General features: G+C 36.8%; 1 protein-coding gene across 1 annotated transcript; it reads left to right on the forward strand.

The window, feature by feature from the left end:
* The first annotated feature begins 5,833 nt into the window (after positions 1-5,833).
* Positions 5,834-15,499, forward strand: LOC139711397 (phosphatidylglycerophosphatase and protein-tyrosine phosphatase 1-like). The gene is made up of 4 exons (XM_071623283.1): positions 5,834-5,968; positions 11,671-11,751; positions 14,541-14,732; positions 15,317-15,499. Exons 1-4 carry the CDS (start codon positions 5,834-5,836, stop codon positions 15,497-15,499), a joined length of 591 nt encoding a protein of 196 aa, XP_071479384.1.
* Positions 15,500-15,782: the final 283 nt, after the last annotated feature.

Consider the following 15,782-nt stretch of genomic DNA (forward strand, 5'->3'; position numbering starts at 1 on the left):
TCACTGATTAATGCATGTGCTTGGATTCTCAGAACCAAATCTTTGACCCTGGATCATGATAACCACCTTTAAACTCAAATCCCTCCACTTTAACCCAACGGACTTGTTCCCTTATATTCATCTATAAATCCATTAATGAATTTCAGATGAATTCCAGTATTGCTAATCAACAGATAAACAGATAAGCAATGAAAAAAAAAAACAAGCAAACAAACATCAGCAAAACGCAGCCTTGTTATATACCAAATAGGCTCAGGTTTTTTTTTTTTTCTTCTTCTAATGACAGTCCTCCTTTTTCTTCATGGCTGTGGAAACTACTTTTAAATAATTGTTGCCATAATATTGTCTGTCTGTACATACCAGGAAATACCAGGCTATACCAAAGCGAAGGTTAAAATCCTACCCCCCTTCTATATACCAAAACAAAAAAGCAGCAAAAACTAAAACAAAAACACTAAAACAAAGCAATTCACTAGTGTGATTTTTTTCTTCTTCTTTTCCTTTTTTTATTTTCATTTTTACTGGGAACCAAGGAAGACGGAAGGAGTTACAGCGGGGTCATCCCACTAGACCGACACCCACGAGTCATACAGCCCACGAGATCGACATTGAAAACATGTCCATGAGTCATACAACTCACGAGTCATACAGCCCATGAATTCGACACTAGACAAACAAAGCCCATGAGTTCGACACCAAGTAAAAACAGCCCACGAGTTCGACAGAGACAACACGGCGCTTAATGTGTCGGTCTCGTAGGCCTTGTTGGCTTAGTGTCGAACTCATGGGCTGTATGACTTGTGAGCTTAACGACTCGTGAGCTGTGTGACTCGTGGGCTGTATGACTCTTTGGTGTCGGTCTCGTGACGTGCACCCGTTACAGCGATGTCTGTCTGGTAATGTTGTATCTAGGCTGATTTTGCAGGGGAGGGAGATCGAGTACTTGAATATCTATACTTATGGAGGGGGTTCAAGATCGTGTGGGTAGTATATGAATGGTTAGGAAGGGTATAGTACAGTACATCCAAAAAAATTACAACGGGACCCTCAGCAATGATATCTTTAAAGATAGTGAATCAATCTAAATACAAATTCAGGGTATGAAACTTTAACTCATTGCCCACATCTTACAGAAAACCCCATTCGATTTGCTTCAGTGAGTGGCCAAAGAGAAATGCGGAATTTTGTAGAGGATGTCAGGAATCTCTTTCCTCCAAGTTCTGTCTATTATTCACACACAAGAGCACTGAATTGCTAAAATTGGAAGAATCAGACTCATGACATGCTTTACAACAATCTACATTTCTCTGTGACCGCTTAACCAAATTAAATGGGGTTTTCTGCAAAATATAGAGCTAAGATGTTGCATTTTGAGGCCCTGAAGTAGCAACTCACACAGGTCGATCACATTGGGTGTTATCAATTCGAAAATCTGATTGTAATTTTTCGGGGACATAAACCTGCAGTATATGTCCTTAAAAATTTACAAACAGATTTTTGCATTGATAACACCCAATATGGTTAAATTTTTAAAATGCTACTTCGGGATCTTAAAATATAACAGGTTGACTATAACTAGTAAGGTTGAGAAAAGATACAAACATATCAAGGCAGATATTGAAACATAAGAACTGACATGTACAGTATGTCCCCCCCCCAAAAAAAAAAAAATACAATCAGATTTTTGCACTGATAACACCCAATATGACTAAACTGTCCAAATGCTACTTCAGGGTCTTATAAAGGGTCTTATAAAGTTTTTTAGTGGGTCCCTCCATTTTTCGCATTTAAAACAACGGTATACATGTATTTCGCTTTGATCACTTATGTTTCTTTCTTGCAATACAATGTATGATTACTTTAGGTCCTCAATTGTTATACTCTTTTTATTTCACTATGTTCTACTTACCTTATTTTCTGTTACAAAATGAAGTGAAACATATGTTTTTTGTTGAAAAATGAAATAAACTTTGAACTTGAACTTGAACTTGAAAGTATAACATTTTAGCTCTATATTGCAGAAAACTCCATTTAATTTGTTTAATCGGTCACAGAGAAATGTAGACTGTTGTAAAGCATGTCATGAGTCTGATTCTTCCAATTTCAGCACTTCGAAGACCTTGTGTGTGAATAATCAACAGAACTTGGAGGGAAGAGATTCCCGACATCCTCTTCAAAATTCCGTATTTTTCTCTTTGACCACTGAAGCAAATCGAATGGGGTTTTCTGTAAGATGTTGGCAATGAGTTACAGTTTCATACCCTGAATTTGTTTGTTTGTTTGTTTGATTTATTTTTCTTCCAACACAATTTCATACATAAATCAAAGTCATTTTCAGTAATATCACATGGAATATCAGTAAGCAGATTACAAGTACATGATTCAAAGAAGGAAAATCGATGTGTAAATTAATTTCATTAACAAATTATAAATCGTATTACCAATTTTCCAAATAATTATCTGAGAAATTATGAGGAAGAAGGACTGCCACTATAAGCAAAAGCTTGAGCACGTGGCAGCCCAGGGACCTATCTACATAATACACAAAAAATTATATTGTTTGCGGAATGGAGAAATACTACAAAATATAAAACACTGTAGATACATTATGTTTTTTATATATGTATAGTGCATAGGTACGAATAAGAGTAACGTGAAATATGATGATGATGATGATGATGGTGATGTATGATGATGTTGACAGGGTAATGATGAAGAAAAATGTGATAATGAAGATGAAAGTGATAGTGGTGATGCTGAAGATAATGGGAATGAAATGAAATGATAGACACAGAAACATTGCGTATATTTATTGTAGTTTTAAATCCTATTTACAGGAAAAGAAATGTGATCATACAAAACAAAATATATATTCAAATGCTATAATCATAGATTGTAATCTGACAGTAATGTAGTTTTCAATCTAGCCTTGAAAGAATATAAAGTTTTACACGATTTAACATAATCTGGGAGTGTATTCCAAAGATTTGGTCCATTGTGTCTTATAGATTTTTGTGCAATTAATAATCTGGGATTTACTAAATGAAAATTTTGCGAATTACGAGTGGGATATGAATGAACGGTATAATTCAATTTAAAGAAATCGTGAAAAATGTTTGGAAGTAAGTTGTTCAAATACTTATACATAAAAAGCAAAGAATGTAATGTATTTATATCAAATATATTCAGTGTTTTTAACTGATAAAAAAGTGAACTGGTGTGGGCTAAGTATTGTGATCCAGTACAGATGCGAATGGCTTTCTTTTGTAGTAAATAAATAGGGTTGAGTTTAGTTTTTGAACTTGTAGCCCACACTAGATTACAATACATAATATATGGTAGGATTAAAGAATTGTAAAGCATAAAAAGAGTATGTTCAGGAAGATAACTTTTCATCTTTGAAAGAACACCTATATTTCTAGAAATACAGGTTGTAACATAACGTATATGATCATTCCAGGTTAGGTTTTCATCAATAAAAATACCTAAAAACTTGATAGAACTTTTACGTTCAAGAAATACATTATCAATCCTAATATTATTTACAACATCATCTGTGTGAGTTTTCATATGCTTAAAATAAATATAATTTGTTTTATCAATATTAAGTGATAATTTATTATTCTTAAACCAGTTGGAAACATTTGGTAACTCTGCATTAAGTGTAGATACCAACGTTTCTATATTATCGTGGGAATAAAAAATATTCGTGTCATCGGCATATAATATAAATGTATTTGTATTTGTATTTAGATGATGTATTTGTATTTGTATTTAGATTGATGCGATATTTTTAAAGATATCACTGCGGAGTGCCCCGTTGTATTTTTTTTTTTGGGGGGGGGGGACATACTGTATAGGGGGAATCGTTTTAAGGGTGGGCCTATTCTGTTAGCTCTGCCTGTGTTATTCAACATATCTACAGTTTTCTAACATAGGTTGAACAGACTTACATGAGCATGATGAGAGTGTTGAATTCATGCTAGAAAAGTGGAAAATATGTTGAATACCACAGGCATAAATTTAGCTAACAATTCAAATAATATATCAGAATTTAAAGAAAATAAAACAATTCTCCCTATTATAGCTATACCTTTCCTTACCAGATAAACTAAAAGGCAAGGGAATATCATTCCCTATGATATATGTCATTCTGAAACCTATATAGGCCCTACTTTCCTTTCAAAAAATGTTGAATTTTCTTTGAAATTTAGATTTTTCTTTGCTAATCATGATTGTCCATGTATATGACGTCACGAATTATAATACACGTGTGTACTAGTATAGTTTTCTCATCCAGAGATGGCTGTAGGGCCTATACACCAAAATGTTTTCGATGGATTGTCCAACTTTCCCAGATTTAAAGGAAGCCAAAATAATATAAAGAGCGATGTGGATTGAGTGAAAGCAGCAACATTACCAATTAGAACACATCAATGAAAGTTTTTGGAATATTGGACAATCGATGCAAAAGTTATGAATTTTTTATAGTTTTTGTGTTGCAATGACTGGATGAGCTAGGAGACAACTTCAGTTTATAACATTCATTTTTGAACAACAATGTTAAGTAAATATAACGAAAATTAAACATATTATCATTACCTCTTTCATAAACCAGGGGGAATTATATTACCCTTAGCATAATTCATGTCAATAACAAGTTGATGAAATGTGCAATTTTCATGAAGAATGATTTTTTTTTTTTTGATGGAATTCTTTTTTTTTTATTCACACTGACGTTGTTGTTGTTTTGCGTTTTGTGGCGTTTTCCAGTATTACGCCAAACACTGCTCTATAATTTTTTTTTAAATCATTTTTTTTTATTTTTTTTTTTTACTTTGTAAACTCTAGTAGTCTCCTCAGCCAGTCATTTCGGCGGTTCGGCATGCTCGGGGAACGTCAAACGGCAAGTCGCAATCGCGGCAATGCCACTGCAACCTGCTGCCCATACGATGCACGTCCACCATAGAGATACACACCGTCGCGTCCGTGCTATTACCGTACAGTATGTTGTGGAAGCACGCGGGTGTCTATCGTGATGGATTTCGCTACCCTCTCCACTCACTGAAGTCCACTTTTCAGCCTAACTAGTAGAAAACAAACTCCACCGCATGGATCAAATCCAAGGCGAGAAAGTGATCCGCTAGAAATCAACAAACAGTAGCCTCACATCTGTCCATCGTGGTGGTGAAGTGAAGCAGCACGTGTGATTGTATCGGACTCCCATCCTCTTCGCAAGCCGCAGACGCCGGGCCGGCCGCTTTAGAGCGTTCGCTGGAAACTCCCAGCGCTGGAAACTGCCAGTGAGCAGAGTAGCATTGACTTTGTGTGTATGTGTTCGTGTAATAGCGTGACCCTCGAATCGAGGGTTAGAATTACTGTATGTCACTGTGTGGATTACTGACAGTTTTCGACTGTTGAGAATTTTCTTCTTGTATTTGCAGTGAAAACCACTAGAGGTTCAGACGGTAAAATGCGTGTTTTCCTTGTCAATTAGATTTAATTGTGATCTTGATCTTGATGGTGTACGTTGATCAGCCCTGGTAGAGCAACACTCAACTTTGTCTCACACTATCACTGCACTCCGAGCTCGAGTATCACAGCATCCAGCTTACACCCTGTGAATGAATAGGGGTTTGAGAGTGTGGTCTAAACAGTTAGTACCACAGTTTGCTGTGGTTTTTATAAGGCAATGGAATCCAAAGTGTTTTCACTAAGTATTAGCAAAAGGATGATGCCTTGAAGTTTTACTTTTTTTAAGATTGTGCATAATGTACTGACATTGATTTTTACAGCCATACCGGATTCATCTTTGAACACTCGTCACATCACAATGGGCAAAGCACTATTCTACACCACGCTCTACTGGAACGTGTTTATGAAAAACGTGTCATCACGAAACTGGTATGACAGGATAGATACGACGGTGATCCTTGGAGCATTACCATTCAGGAGTTACATTTCTCAGGTATGTTTGAAGCTAAAGTCAAAGACTGAAAGAGATACATGTAGTAAAGAAATTCAGTTACAGTTTAGGCATTGTACAGTGTACAAATGTAAAGTTGATATTCGTCAGGGTGTATGATGTGATATCTCTACTCAACTCTCTACGAAGATTGTCTCATTTGATTTCATCTAAATAGGTTGCACATCATCAGTGAGGTTAAAGTTTTACATATGAGGCCTATTAACTTTGTCTTTATTTATAAAAGCTGTAATTGTGTGTGTCTCATGGGCCACATGTGCATGTGGAACATTTTTCAGAGGGGAGGGCTGCTGGACTCTGATATTTTTATTCATTTTTTTTTTTTTTTTAAGGAGCAAAACACAAAATGTAAGGCAGAGGCTGCAGCACACCCCCCCCCCACCATTCTGTGGTCCCATAAGTGAGCTCTTTGACCTCTGTCTGTTTACCATAAAGTATCCCCATGAATATTACAAGTGTATCCCTATAAAGCCAAAGGGGGGGGGGGGGGCACATTGTGTGCCCCCCCCACCAGATTTTCATTTGCCACTCCTTCGCCCTTGATCCGATTTCAACCAAATTTGGTGAATTTTCCTAAAATCTTATTGCGAACATTTTGATATATAATTTAGCTATATTTGATGTTGCTGGTTGCCATGGCAACCATAAACTGACAACCATGTCAGTCAGATTTTGCATCTTTTTTCTGTTCCCATTTTACAGCATTACAGTGGATGAAATGGGTGTTTCTTGGCTGAAATTTGTTGAAGGGGCAAAATTTTAAGTAATTATGGTCCTGGAAAGTTTTTCTTTGTCTTGTTTTTATGTGACAAAGGCTTAAAACAATATATCAGAGATAATTGAAAACAATTGATACTTTCCAGAGATTGCCCTTCTATTTTGTGTTATTTTGATTCCCTCACCCAAGCTACATACATATGTAGGCGCCTACATTGTATGCCTCTAATATCATTAGTTTATCATATTTTCAATTTGCAATCTTGAAATTCCACTATCATGCAAATATGAAATGTCATAACTGTACATGTGCACCCATCCCAAACATTTCATCTCAGGTCTCATAATGTATTATTATGTTCACACGAATAGCGCCCCCATGTGGTGACCTTGAGAAATTTCAACCATAACAAATTATAAGATTCCACTTGCTTATCATTTGTGACAAATATGAAAATGATTGGTCTATAATAGACATGTAATGGGGATAAAGAAATTACAGCAGAAAATCATGTTTTTAGCTTATTTCCTATGTACAGCTGTATTTCTTTATATTTTGGAAAATAGCGCCCTCCATGGGTGACCTTGAGAAAATTCAAATGTACGGTTGTGTAGAATATGAGTTACTCTACCCATGTGCCAAATATGACGATGATACATCAAATAATAAAAAAGTATAGGCCTGCGAGGGGTCAAAATAGCTTGGGCTTACATAATAGGGATTAAAGCCAAATGTCGACAACCTTCAACTTCCAAAGACTCTTCAGAAGCTCCCATCTTTGTGCATCTATACAACACTAAAAGGGCAGTCATCAGATCATTTTGCTTGATGAGAATGTGAATTGATGATTTCCAGAAACTAAAAAATTTACCAATTATTTTGCAACTGGTATGTAATTTTGGAATCTGTGCAGATTGATGTATTCTTGTTATGCCAACTTTTTGATAGACAAAAGCAAGTCGTAGACAGGAGGATGATTTGAACCTACACTTTCCTGATTGATTGGTACCTACTGTAATTCTTCTAAAGGAGAGTAGACCATTGCTTGCATGAACTATTGAACAGAGAACTTGACTGAACCATATTTGACAATGGATCAGCTAGGGCCTAAAAACAAACTTAAACAAACTTTAACGAATACGTAGTCTAGTGTAGTATTAAAGTATTGGTTGAGATGAGGATTATAAAGTCCCGAGTACACACTCGGGCAAGTGTGTATCGATATCTCCTGTGTGGTTTCAGGTTTCTAACGTCTTTTTTTTGTGTGTGTGTGCATGTGAGATAATGAGAAACCTCTCATGAAAGAGCATGTAATTCCACGTAATTCCATGAAAATTGGTTTGAAATGACAGAGATGCATCTAAAACAAGGTGGGACCCACCTTTTATTAGGATTACTTTGTTTTGTAAATGGATATCTCAGCAATCTAAAACTTATTTTCAGCAAATAAGCTTTGAAATCCTCTCAGAATGGTATGCTCTATAACATTTCACAAAACTGGTTTCCCAGAATTTTGCACAAAAGTTAACCCATTGGCATTGAGGAAGAGCTGATTTTGATACCATTTTTTCTGTCACAAATGGCTTCAGTCCTCATCTTCATTTCTCTGATAGCAAAGTGATTACTGGTATCCAATCTACACACATATTTAAGTGTACACTGTACATACAACTGTACGAATGGATGTTTTGGTTGAGATCTGATGGTATTCAATCTTTACACATTTTGTACAATGACTTCATGGCAAATAAACACAGCATGACAACCATAGGCCATCACCCTGTTCTTTAAAAGTCTGCTTTCAGGTAACTGTAGTGCAAAAGAGAATTCAACATGTAAGGGGTAAATTTGCATAACTACTAGCTATACCCTTGAGCTTTGAGATGATGTCATCAGACTTCCGAAGTGAAAGTTAAGTGAGAAGGAAGAGTTGGTAAGGATTTAGGATTTTGCATGCAAATTAGATCCAAGTTCCAGACTACAACAGTTCTGCACATATTGTATGAGGTCGGTTTACAGGGTGCAGCTGCGTGCATTCCACGAGCCTATTCGGCTCAGTGGTCCAGGACAAAAACACAGGCAATGGCTCATATAGTCACTCATCCATATTGTGTAGGAACGAGCGTGACCTCATACAAACAAGATCCGACTGTATTCAGTCTTCAGAAGTATCTAACCAAAAGCGATTCATTGAGCGACCTCGCCCTCAACATATTATGTGGGCGTGTGGGAGGCGAGATCCACTTTAATAGTATTTTGTATTGTAAGTCATGTTTGTGCTCATGTGGATGACAATAATTTTTGAATAGCTATGGTTTTCAATCACTCCGCTGAGCGAAGTTTACAGAGTAGAATCTTTCATTTTTGCACTGCAGATATTGTTGGTTATTTTCCTTTTAGCGGGTGATATACAATGTAGTACATTGTATACAAGTCCCACCAGTATGCTAACTGTAGATTGGTTAAATTATCAAAATGATCTTTTCTTATGTGATTCACAGGCTGATGGACATATTGATTCAAAAATGCTGAGTTGATTTGTTTTTCCTCCCCACTGGAATAATGGAACAAATACTGTATCACTGTGTATGAGGGACGACAGTTTTCATTAGATTCTTTATATTATACCAAATTTCAAGAGGACAAAATCATTCCAGAAATACAGTACAGTGTATCACAGGAGAAAGCATACAAAACGTGTAAATTAGTGTTTCCTTATTTCTAACAAACTTTACTTCTCAACCAATGCTATGAGCGATAAGGTAGAATATATTGTATACTACAAATAGTGCTATGAAATCTGGCGAACAGGGTGTGTCTGAAAAGCAAGAATGTGTTTAGTATTACAAACATGTTCATATATAGTTTTGTACACTACGCATACCGCACACAGTGGATGCCAAATTGCAGCAGAAAATTAGGAGCTTAATAAGTAGCTCTTATCAGTTTCCTTTGCACAAAAGAAATTTCAGAAGACACTGTTCAAAGAATATGAGTGTAATGGTTAACTTAATTTGCACATGGATGTAATAATTTGTGTGTTCTTTCTTTAATACAGTAGTCAAATTTGTTGATCTGGTATTTATATCTCTAAGACAACTGACCAGACTCAATTCTTGATGTCGGTGTAAGTTATGGCAACGAGAATTGATCTACTTTAATTGACAATGGCAATGTTATCATACTCTTGAAAGTTAAGAGTGTAGCCATACTCAGAAATACACATTGTATAAACTCACAGTGTATACATCTACTTCACAGATTAAAAGGAATACCATATTCTGAAAGTTAGTCGCATGCCAATATCAATCAAGAGACTGCAAACAAATGGGTGAGACGAACAATGGGTCTGTTTGATCGGAAAATCAATAAGGACTGGTCACCACTCCAGTTACTGACCAGTGGCACACACAGTATATTGCACCCCTATTGCACACACCTACTGCAGACTGTGTAGAAGTTTGCTTGCTTCTTTTGATAATTGGACATTTTTATTGACCACCAGGAGGGTGAGGGGAAAGGAAGATTCCAGTTTAGCATTAAAGGGATGGTTTAGTTTTGGTTGAGATGGCGGATTCAAATGCTTACTTTTTGTGACATAATTGGCAACACTTGAATGAAATCATATCAGAGTTACAATTGTTGTACAAATCTATAGGTTAGGATAAAGTGCGTTCCTAACTTAAACACATTGTACAATGCACAAAGTCAACATGGTACGGATACAGCTCGTACAATATGTATTTTTTTCCTTTTACTAGGTCTCTTGTCTCTGCTTTTTACTCCTATCTTTGTATAAATATTTGGTACTTTGTGTTTTTTATTCATTTGGTTTAGTGTTGCATTTTTTATGTGCATGTACATGATGTAAATCTGTTCACCTTTGACATTGATTTCTGAAATAGCAGAGTGTGTTTTGTTCAATTGTTTACATTTTATTTGCTGTTCCCTCAGAGTTGACCTCTCTAGCTTTATTCCTCCATTATATGCATTTAATAATTTTTATTTTTTTCAAGTAGGCCTCCTATCCTGTTACTTTTGCAAATAATTCTTTTTATTTAAACATCTAGCAGTATTAGTTCTCGATGACATAATTTGTGTTCCTTTTTGAAAGTAAATGCATGGGCAGTGAATAGAATCAAACCATGGCCATGCTGTTTGTAGAGTGGTTTTCTGGTATCATGAACAAAAATGCCAAAAATGGCAATGTCAGACAACACTCTAAAATTGACTCAAATATTTTTATTCATAAAGTGGTAGAATATTTTAGAGCTATCTACGGGTGTAGAAAACTGAATAGAGAAAGGATGTCTTTTGATAAAATCTGGAAGTCTTCCTCTTTTTGATTTTAGAGGTTTTACTTCATACCAGGGAACTTGTATTGGATGTATGTCAAGAAGAATACAGTGTATCATATACACCCACAATTACCCTTTATACAGTTATTATATATGACTTTGTGTAACAGCCAAAATACAATATTTTTTCTTCATGTTGTCTTATGACATCGCAAATTCTGGTAGTCTTCACATCCAGCAAAGGTGGTACTGGAACTTAAAAAAAAAAAATTATACACATACAATTACAACTTTTGGAGAGATTGTTTTATTTTCCTCAAACTTCACTTACATTAAATATAGACCAATTAATCTGCCTCAAATGTGCTGTGGCCTTTTACGATGTTAACTATACAGTCAGTAATACTGTTGGCCGTTAGGGGTCTATTGCATTTATTTTGTTAGCAATATTTTTGCATTCACGTCATCCTTGTAATAAGTTTGGGTTTCGTTCCCCTTGAAAAGGACACTGTTCATATGTAATGTACAATGTAGATTTGAAAATTAGTGGCTTCATTGGGGACAGTTCAAATTGTCCAACCTCTAATCATATGTATGTACATTGTACCTTGTCTTCACTGACCCATGGTGTTTCTTTTCCTCCCCTTCTCACTGTGCTTGTGTTTCAGCTAAAGGAAAAAGAGAACGTGAGAGGCGTTATTTCCCTCAATGAGGACTTTGAACTTCAGGGTCGGACACCCAACAAAGAGGTTTGTGATTTTTGCTCCTAATGTACAGTACAGGGTGATCCCTTTACAATAATAAATATGTATGTTTTTAAAAATAAATTTTGTTATGACAAAAGTAACAAATCAGGTCACCAAACATGTATGGTGCAAAACTCCAAATCGATAGTGAAAGAGCACTGCTGGCTCTTAGGAATTTGATAACAGGACTCAACTGTACCCCCCTGATTTGATGTATTCTTCTGAGCCACAAATCTGCAGTAGAGTTCTACTGTTACAACAGTCAACAATTCAGTAATGATCCTTCTTAGCCACAGGTAAAACATGAATGTTTGTCTAAAATGCATTGGCTGTTCAGATGTCAAAGTCACATAAAGTCAATTATCACCGAGGTTGATCACCTTTTCCAGGACCCCTTCCTGAATTTGTCCCCGCCGAACGAGTTCGAGCAGGGGACTATGAAACTGGCTCCGTACGTGTGTGTGTCCGTGTGTCCGTGCGTCCGTGTGTGCGTCCGTGTGTCCGTGTGTGCGTCCGTGTGTGATCAAAATGTTCAATTTGCTACTTCTCTGTCATTTATGAGCCAATTTTGATTCTGTTTGCTTTATATGATATCACTACATGGGAGCTTTGAAACTTCTACACAGAATTTCAGTTGTAACCTTTGACCTTGACCTTTGACCTATATTGTACATTTTGCCACAAAATGCTACTTCTTCGCCATTTCTAACCCGATTTCGATTCCGTTTGATTTATGTGATGGCACTAGGTGAGGGCTTCAAAACTTCTACACAGAATTTTGACCTTTGACTTCTTTGACCTTTGACCTTGATTTTTTACCTATATTGTACATTTTGCTACAAAATGCTACTCCTTCGCCATTTCTAACCCGATTTCGATTCCGTTTGCTTTATGTGATGGCACTAAGTGAGGGCTTCAAAACTTCAACACAGAATTTTGACCTTTGACTTCTTTGACCTTTGACCTTGATTTTTGACCTGTATTGTACATTTTGCTACAAAATGCTACTCCTTTGCCATTTCTTACCCGATTTCGATTCTGTTTGCTTTATGTCATGGCACTAGGGGAGGGCTTCAAAACTTGTACACAGAATTTTGACCTTTGACCTTGATTTTTGACCTATATTGTACATTTTGCTACAAAATGCTACTTCCGGCGGGGACATTTATTACGCACCGCGTAATTTCTACTTTTCCTTGTTATATTTTATTTTTCATCCTGCATAAGTTGAATTTTCTGTACATTTTCCAAAGTAGAAGTTTTTTCTTCAGTCCCAGGAGATGTAACGTATGGAGGATTTAACTGTATCAATTGAATGGAAACACTCATAAACTTGGTTCATTTGAAATTGTACATCTTTGATACAACGTGTATGTTAACTTGGTTTCCCATTATACATTTGCAACCCTGCTTGCATTACAAACATATTCTTCAAATTGTGGCTCAAAAACAAACATTTAAGGTTAAAAAAACAACAACAACAGCAATGTTGCACTCATGAAAAAGTACTTCCTTCCTATTCAGCTCTTTCTTCAGGGACAAAGCAGAAAAGCAAAGAAGCAAAGATAATTATTCGAGTACACATTGATATACTTGTTACACTTCATATGTTACCTCAGGTACTGTCTGACAGCAATATTAAACATAATTACATGTTTTTGAATCATGCTATGCTGTAGCTGGGTATAAAGTTTTCGAAGGTTATTCTACGTTCACAAGTAAAACATACATGAAGCCCACACTGTCTGTTTATTCAGGTTTCATGCAGTGTCTAGCTCCATCTAGACAGGGTGTGTTCGGCTCATTGTCGCAGCGTCCATGAACGAGGCGTCTGTCAATATGTTGACACTGTAGGTGCCACTTGCTCCGCAGGTGACCCCAGTGCCAATTTAAATGAAAATAATAGAGATACCAAATATTCCAGTCTGATCCCTGAAAAGTGTGGATAATGTCTGGTCCACCTGAGGGTGGGCAGTAACAGACAGTGCAGCTAAAAAGAAGGGGAAAACAGCAACAAAATGCAAAGATAAATGTACTCAGAGGCTTTGTTTGCTATCCTGGTCTTATCGATTGTCGATGTTCAGGGCGAAACAAATAGAATCAAACACAGTGACAGGGAACATCAGCTCGTCATGCGTGGGAGACGCACACTTGTACATCACCTTTAGCACATTTTTCCATGACCATCTGTCTAGTTGCATTCATAATGTGCATTATCATTCACTCCACAGCACCAAGATGTATAGTAACATAGAGCAGATTTCCCTTTACTTCATTAACCTGGCTGACAAGTCCATGAAATAACATTTGTGATTTGGTCTTGCACTATATCCCTTTATTTTGATTTACTAAAAAAAAAGCCAAATTGCTAGTATATCATACAATAGACTTGAAAAAAAAAGTGACTTGAGTTCTTACTTATTCCAATACAAGATTTCAAGTGCAGAGTTTAGTAGAAGCCTCTAAATGATGAAATTCATGTTGGATCATTAAAATGGCAATACACGTGAAAGTGTTTTGCTTCTGTCTCATATTTGTTGTTGTTTTTTGATGATTGTAAAATTGTTTTGTGCAATTGGTAAATATGTCAATTTTAGATTGAAATGTGCTTTGTAGATTTGGTTCAGATATAATGCAGCAGTAAAGAATCTCTTCAGCATTGTACAAACAGAATATGAGTGAAAATAAAAAAGTCACCTTGAAAAAGAAAAATCACCATGGGACTCTTGACCTTTAACCTATCTGATTTAAAAAAAAAAAAAAAATTCTTATCCTGTTCCCTCTGTGTGCAGGAGTGGGCCAGCCATGGCATAGAGCAATTGCATCTTCCCACGGTAGACTTCAGTGGGGTGCCAAACCAGGACTTTCTGGAGCAAGGGGTGCGCTTCATCCAGAAGCATGCGGAGGAGGGGAACTCTGTCTATGTCCACTGCAAGGCGGGGAGGACGAGGAGCGCCACCTTGGTCGGATGCTACCTCATGGAGGTAGGGAAAGTTTTTGATATACAGTAGGTCCCAGTGCGCTCCTGTTTATAACAAATGCAGTTTTAACAAAATGTTTATTACAATGATGTGAGAATTGAGGTAAAAAATAATCGCCTACATACAGTTACATACTTTACCTTTCGACTGTAATGAAATTTCAACATGAAGAAAGAAAACTGCAGTCCGGAGTACTTCATTATAACGGGAGTGTGCTGTGCTGTAAAAATGGAAATTTTAGTGGTGTTGACATTTTCATGCATTTGGCAGGACTAGAAAATAGCACGAAAATAAAAAGCATACAAATATTTTGCTTGTTGTATCATGTATTGACACCACATAATGTTTTTATTCTGTTAAATTTACGTAATATTTTTTCAAAGCATGTTTAGTTCACCTAACCTGGCCCAGTGTGAGAAATTACTCATGCAAATATTTCCTCTTTTATGGAATTATGATCATTACGGTATTAGTTATTCAACTCCGAACTGAACCTTTCTCTCATTTTGCCACATTTTGACAATCGATAAGGCAAATTGCAGAATGAAACTTTTTTACTTGTCATATTTTTCTTTCTCTGTCAATAGTTAAACCACTGCACACCACAGGAGGCGCAGGTATTCATGCAGGCGAAGCGCCCTCACATCATCCTCAAGGACAAGCACTTCCGCGCCATGTACCGCTACTACGACAAGCGCGTCAAGAAAGGCAAAAAAGGGCCTGCCACCCCCAGACCGCCTCCAGAGAAAACCGACATCACGGACTCTTAAATGGCGCAGGAAACCCCCCCCCCCCCCCCCCCCATCCGGGAATCGACAAAGGATCCATGCAAAAGAGATGTCAAGCAACTGAAAGACCAGGAAAACAGTGGTGACTTTGGCAAATGCTTGAATGGGTCCAGGCCCACAAGCATGGGGACAAAAGGTTTTTGCACAATTGAACTGGGCCCCGTTTCGTAAGAGATGTTAGGATAGCAACACTACTAGAATAGCAACTTCCCATAGCAACAGCCAATCGGGAAGCTGGACTCTTGTCTTTACCATGACAATTGGC

This window comes from Diadema antillarum, unplaced genomic scaffold (assembly GCF_040938485.1).
Source record: "Diadema antillarum isolate AM-2024a unplaced genomic scaffold, OU_Dant_1.0 seq00001654_RagTag, whole genome shotgun sequence".
Taxonomy (NCBI): domain Eukaryota; kingdom Metazoa; phylum Echinodermata; class Echinoidea; order Diadematoida; family Diadematidae; genus Diadema; species Diadema antillarum.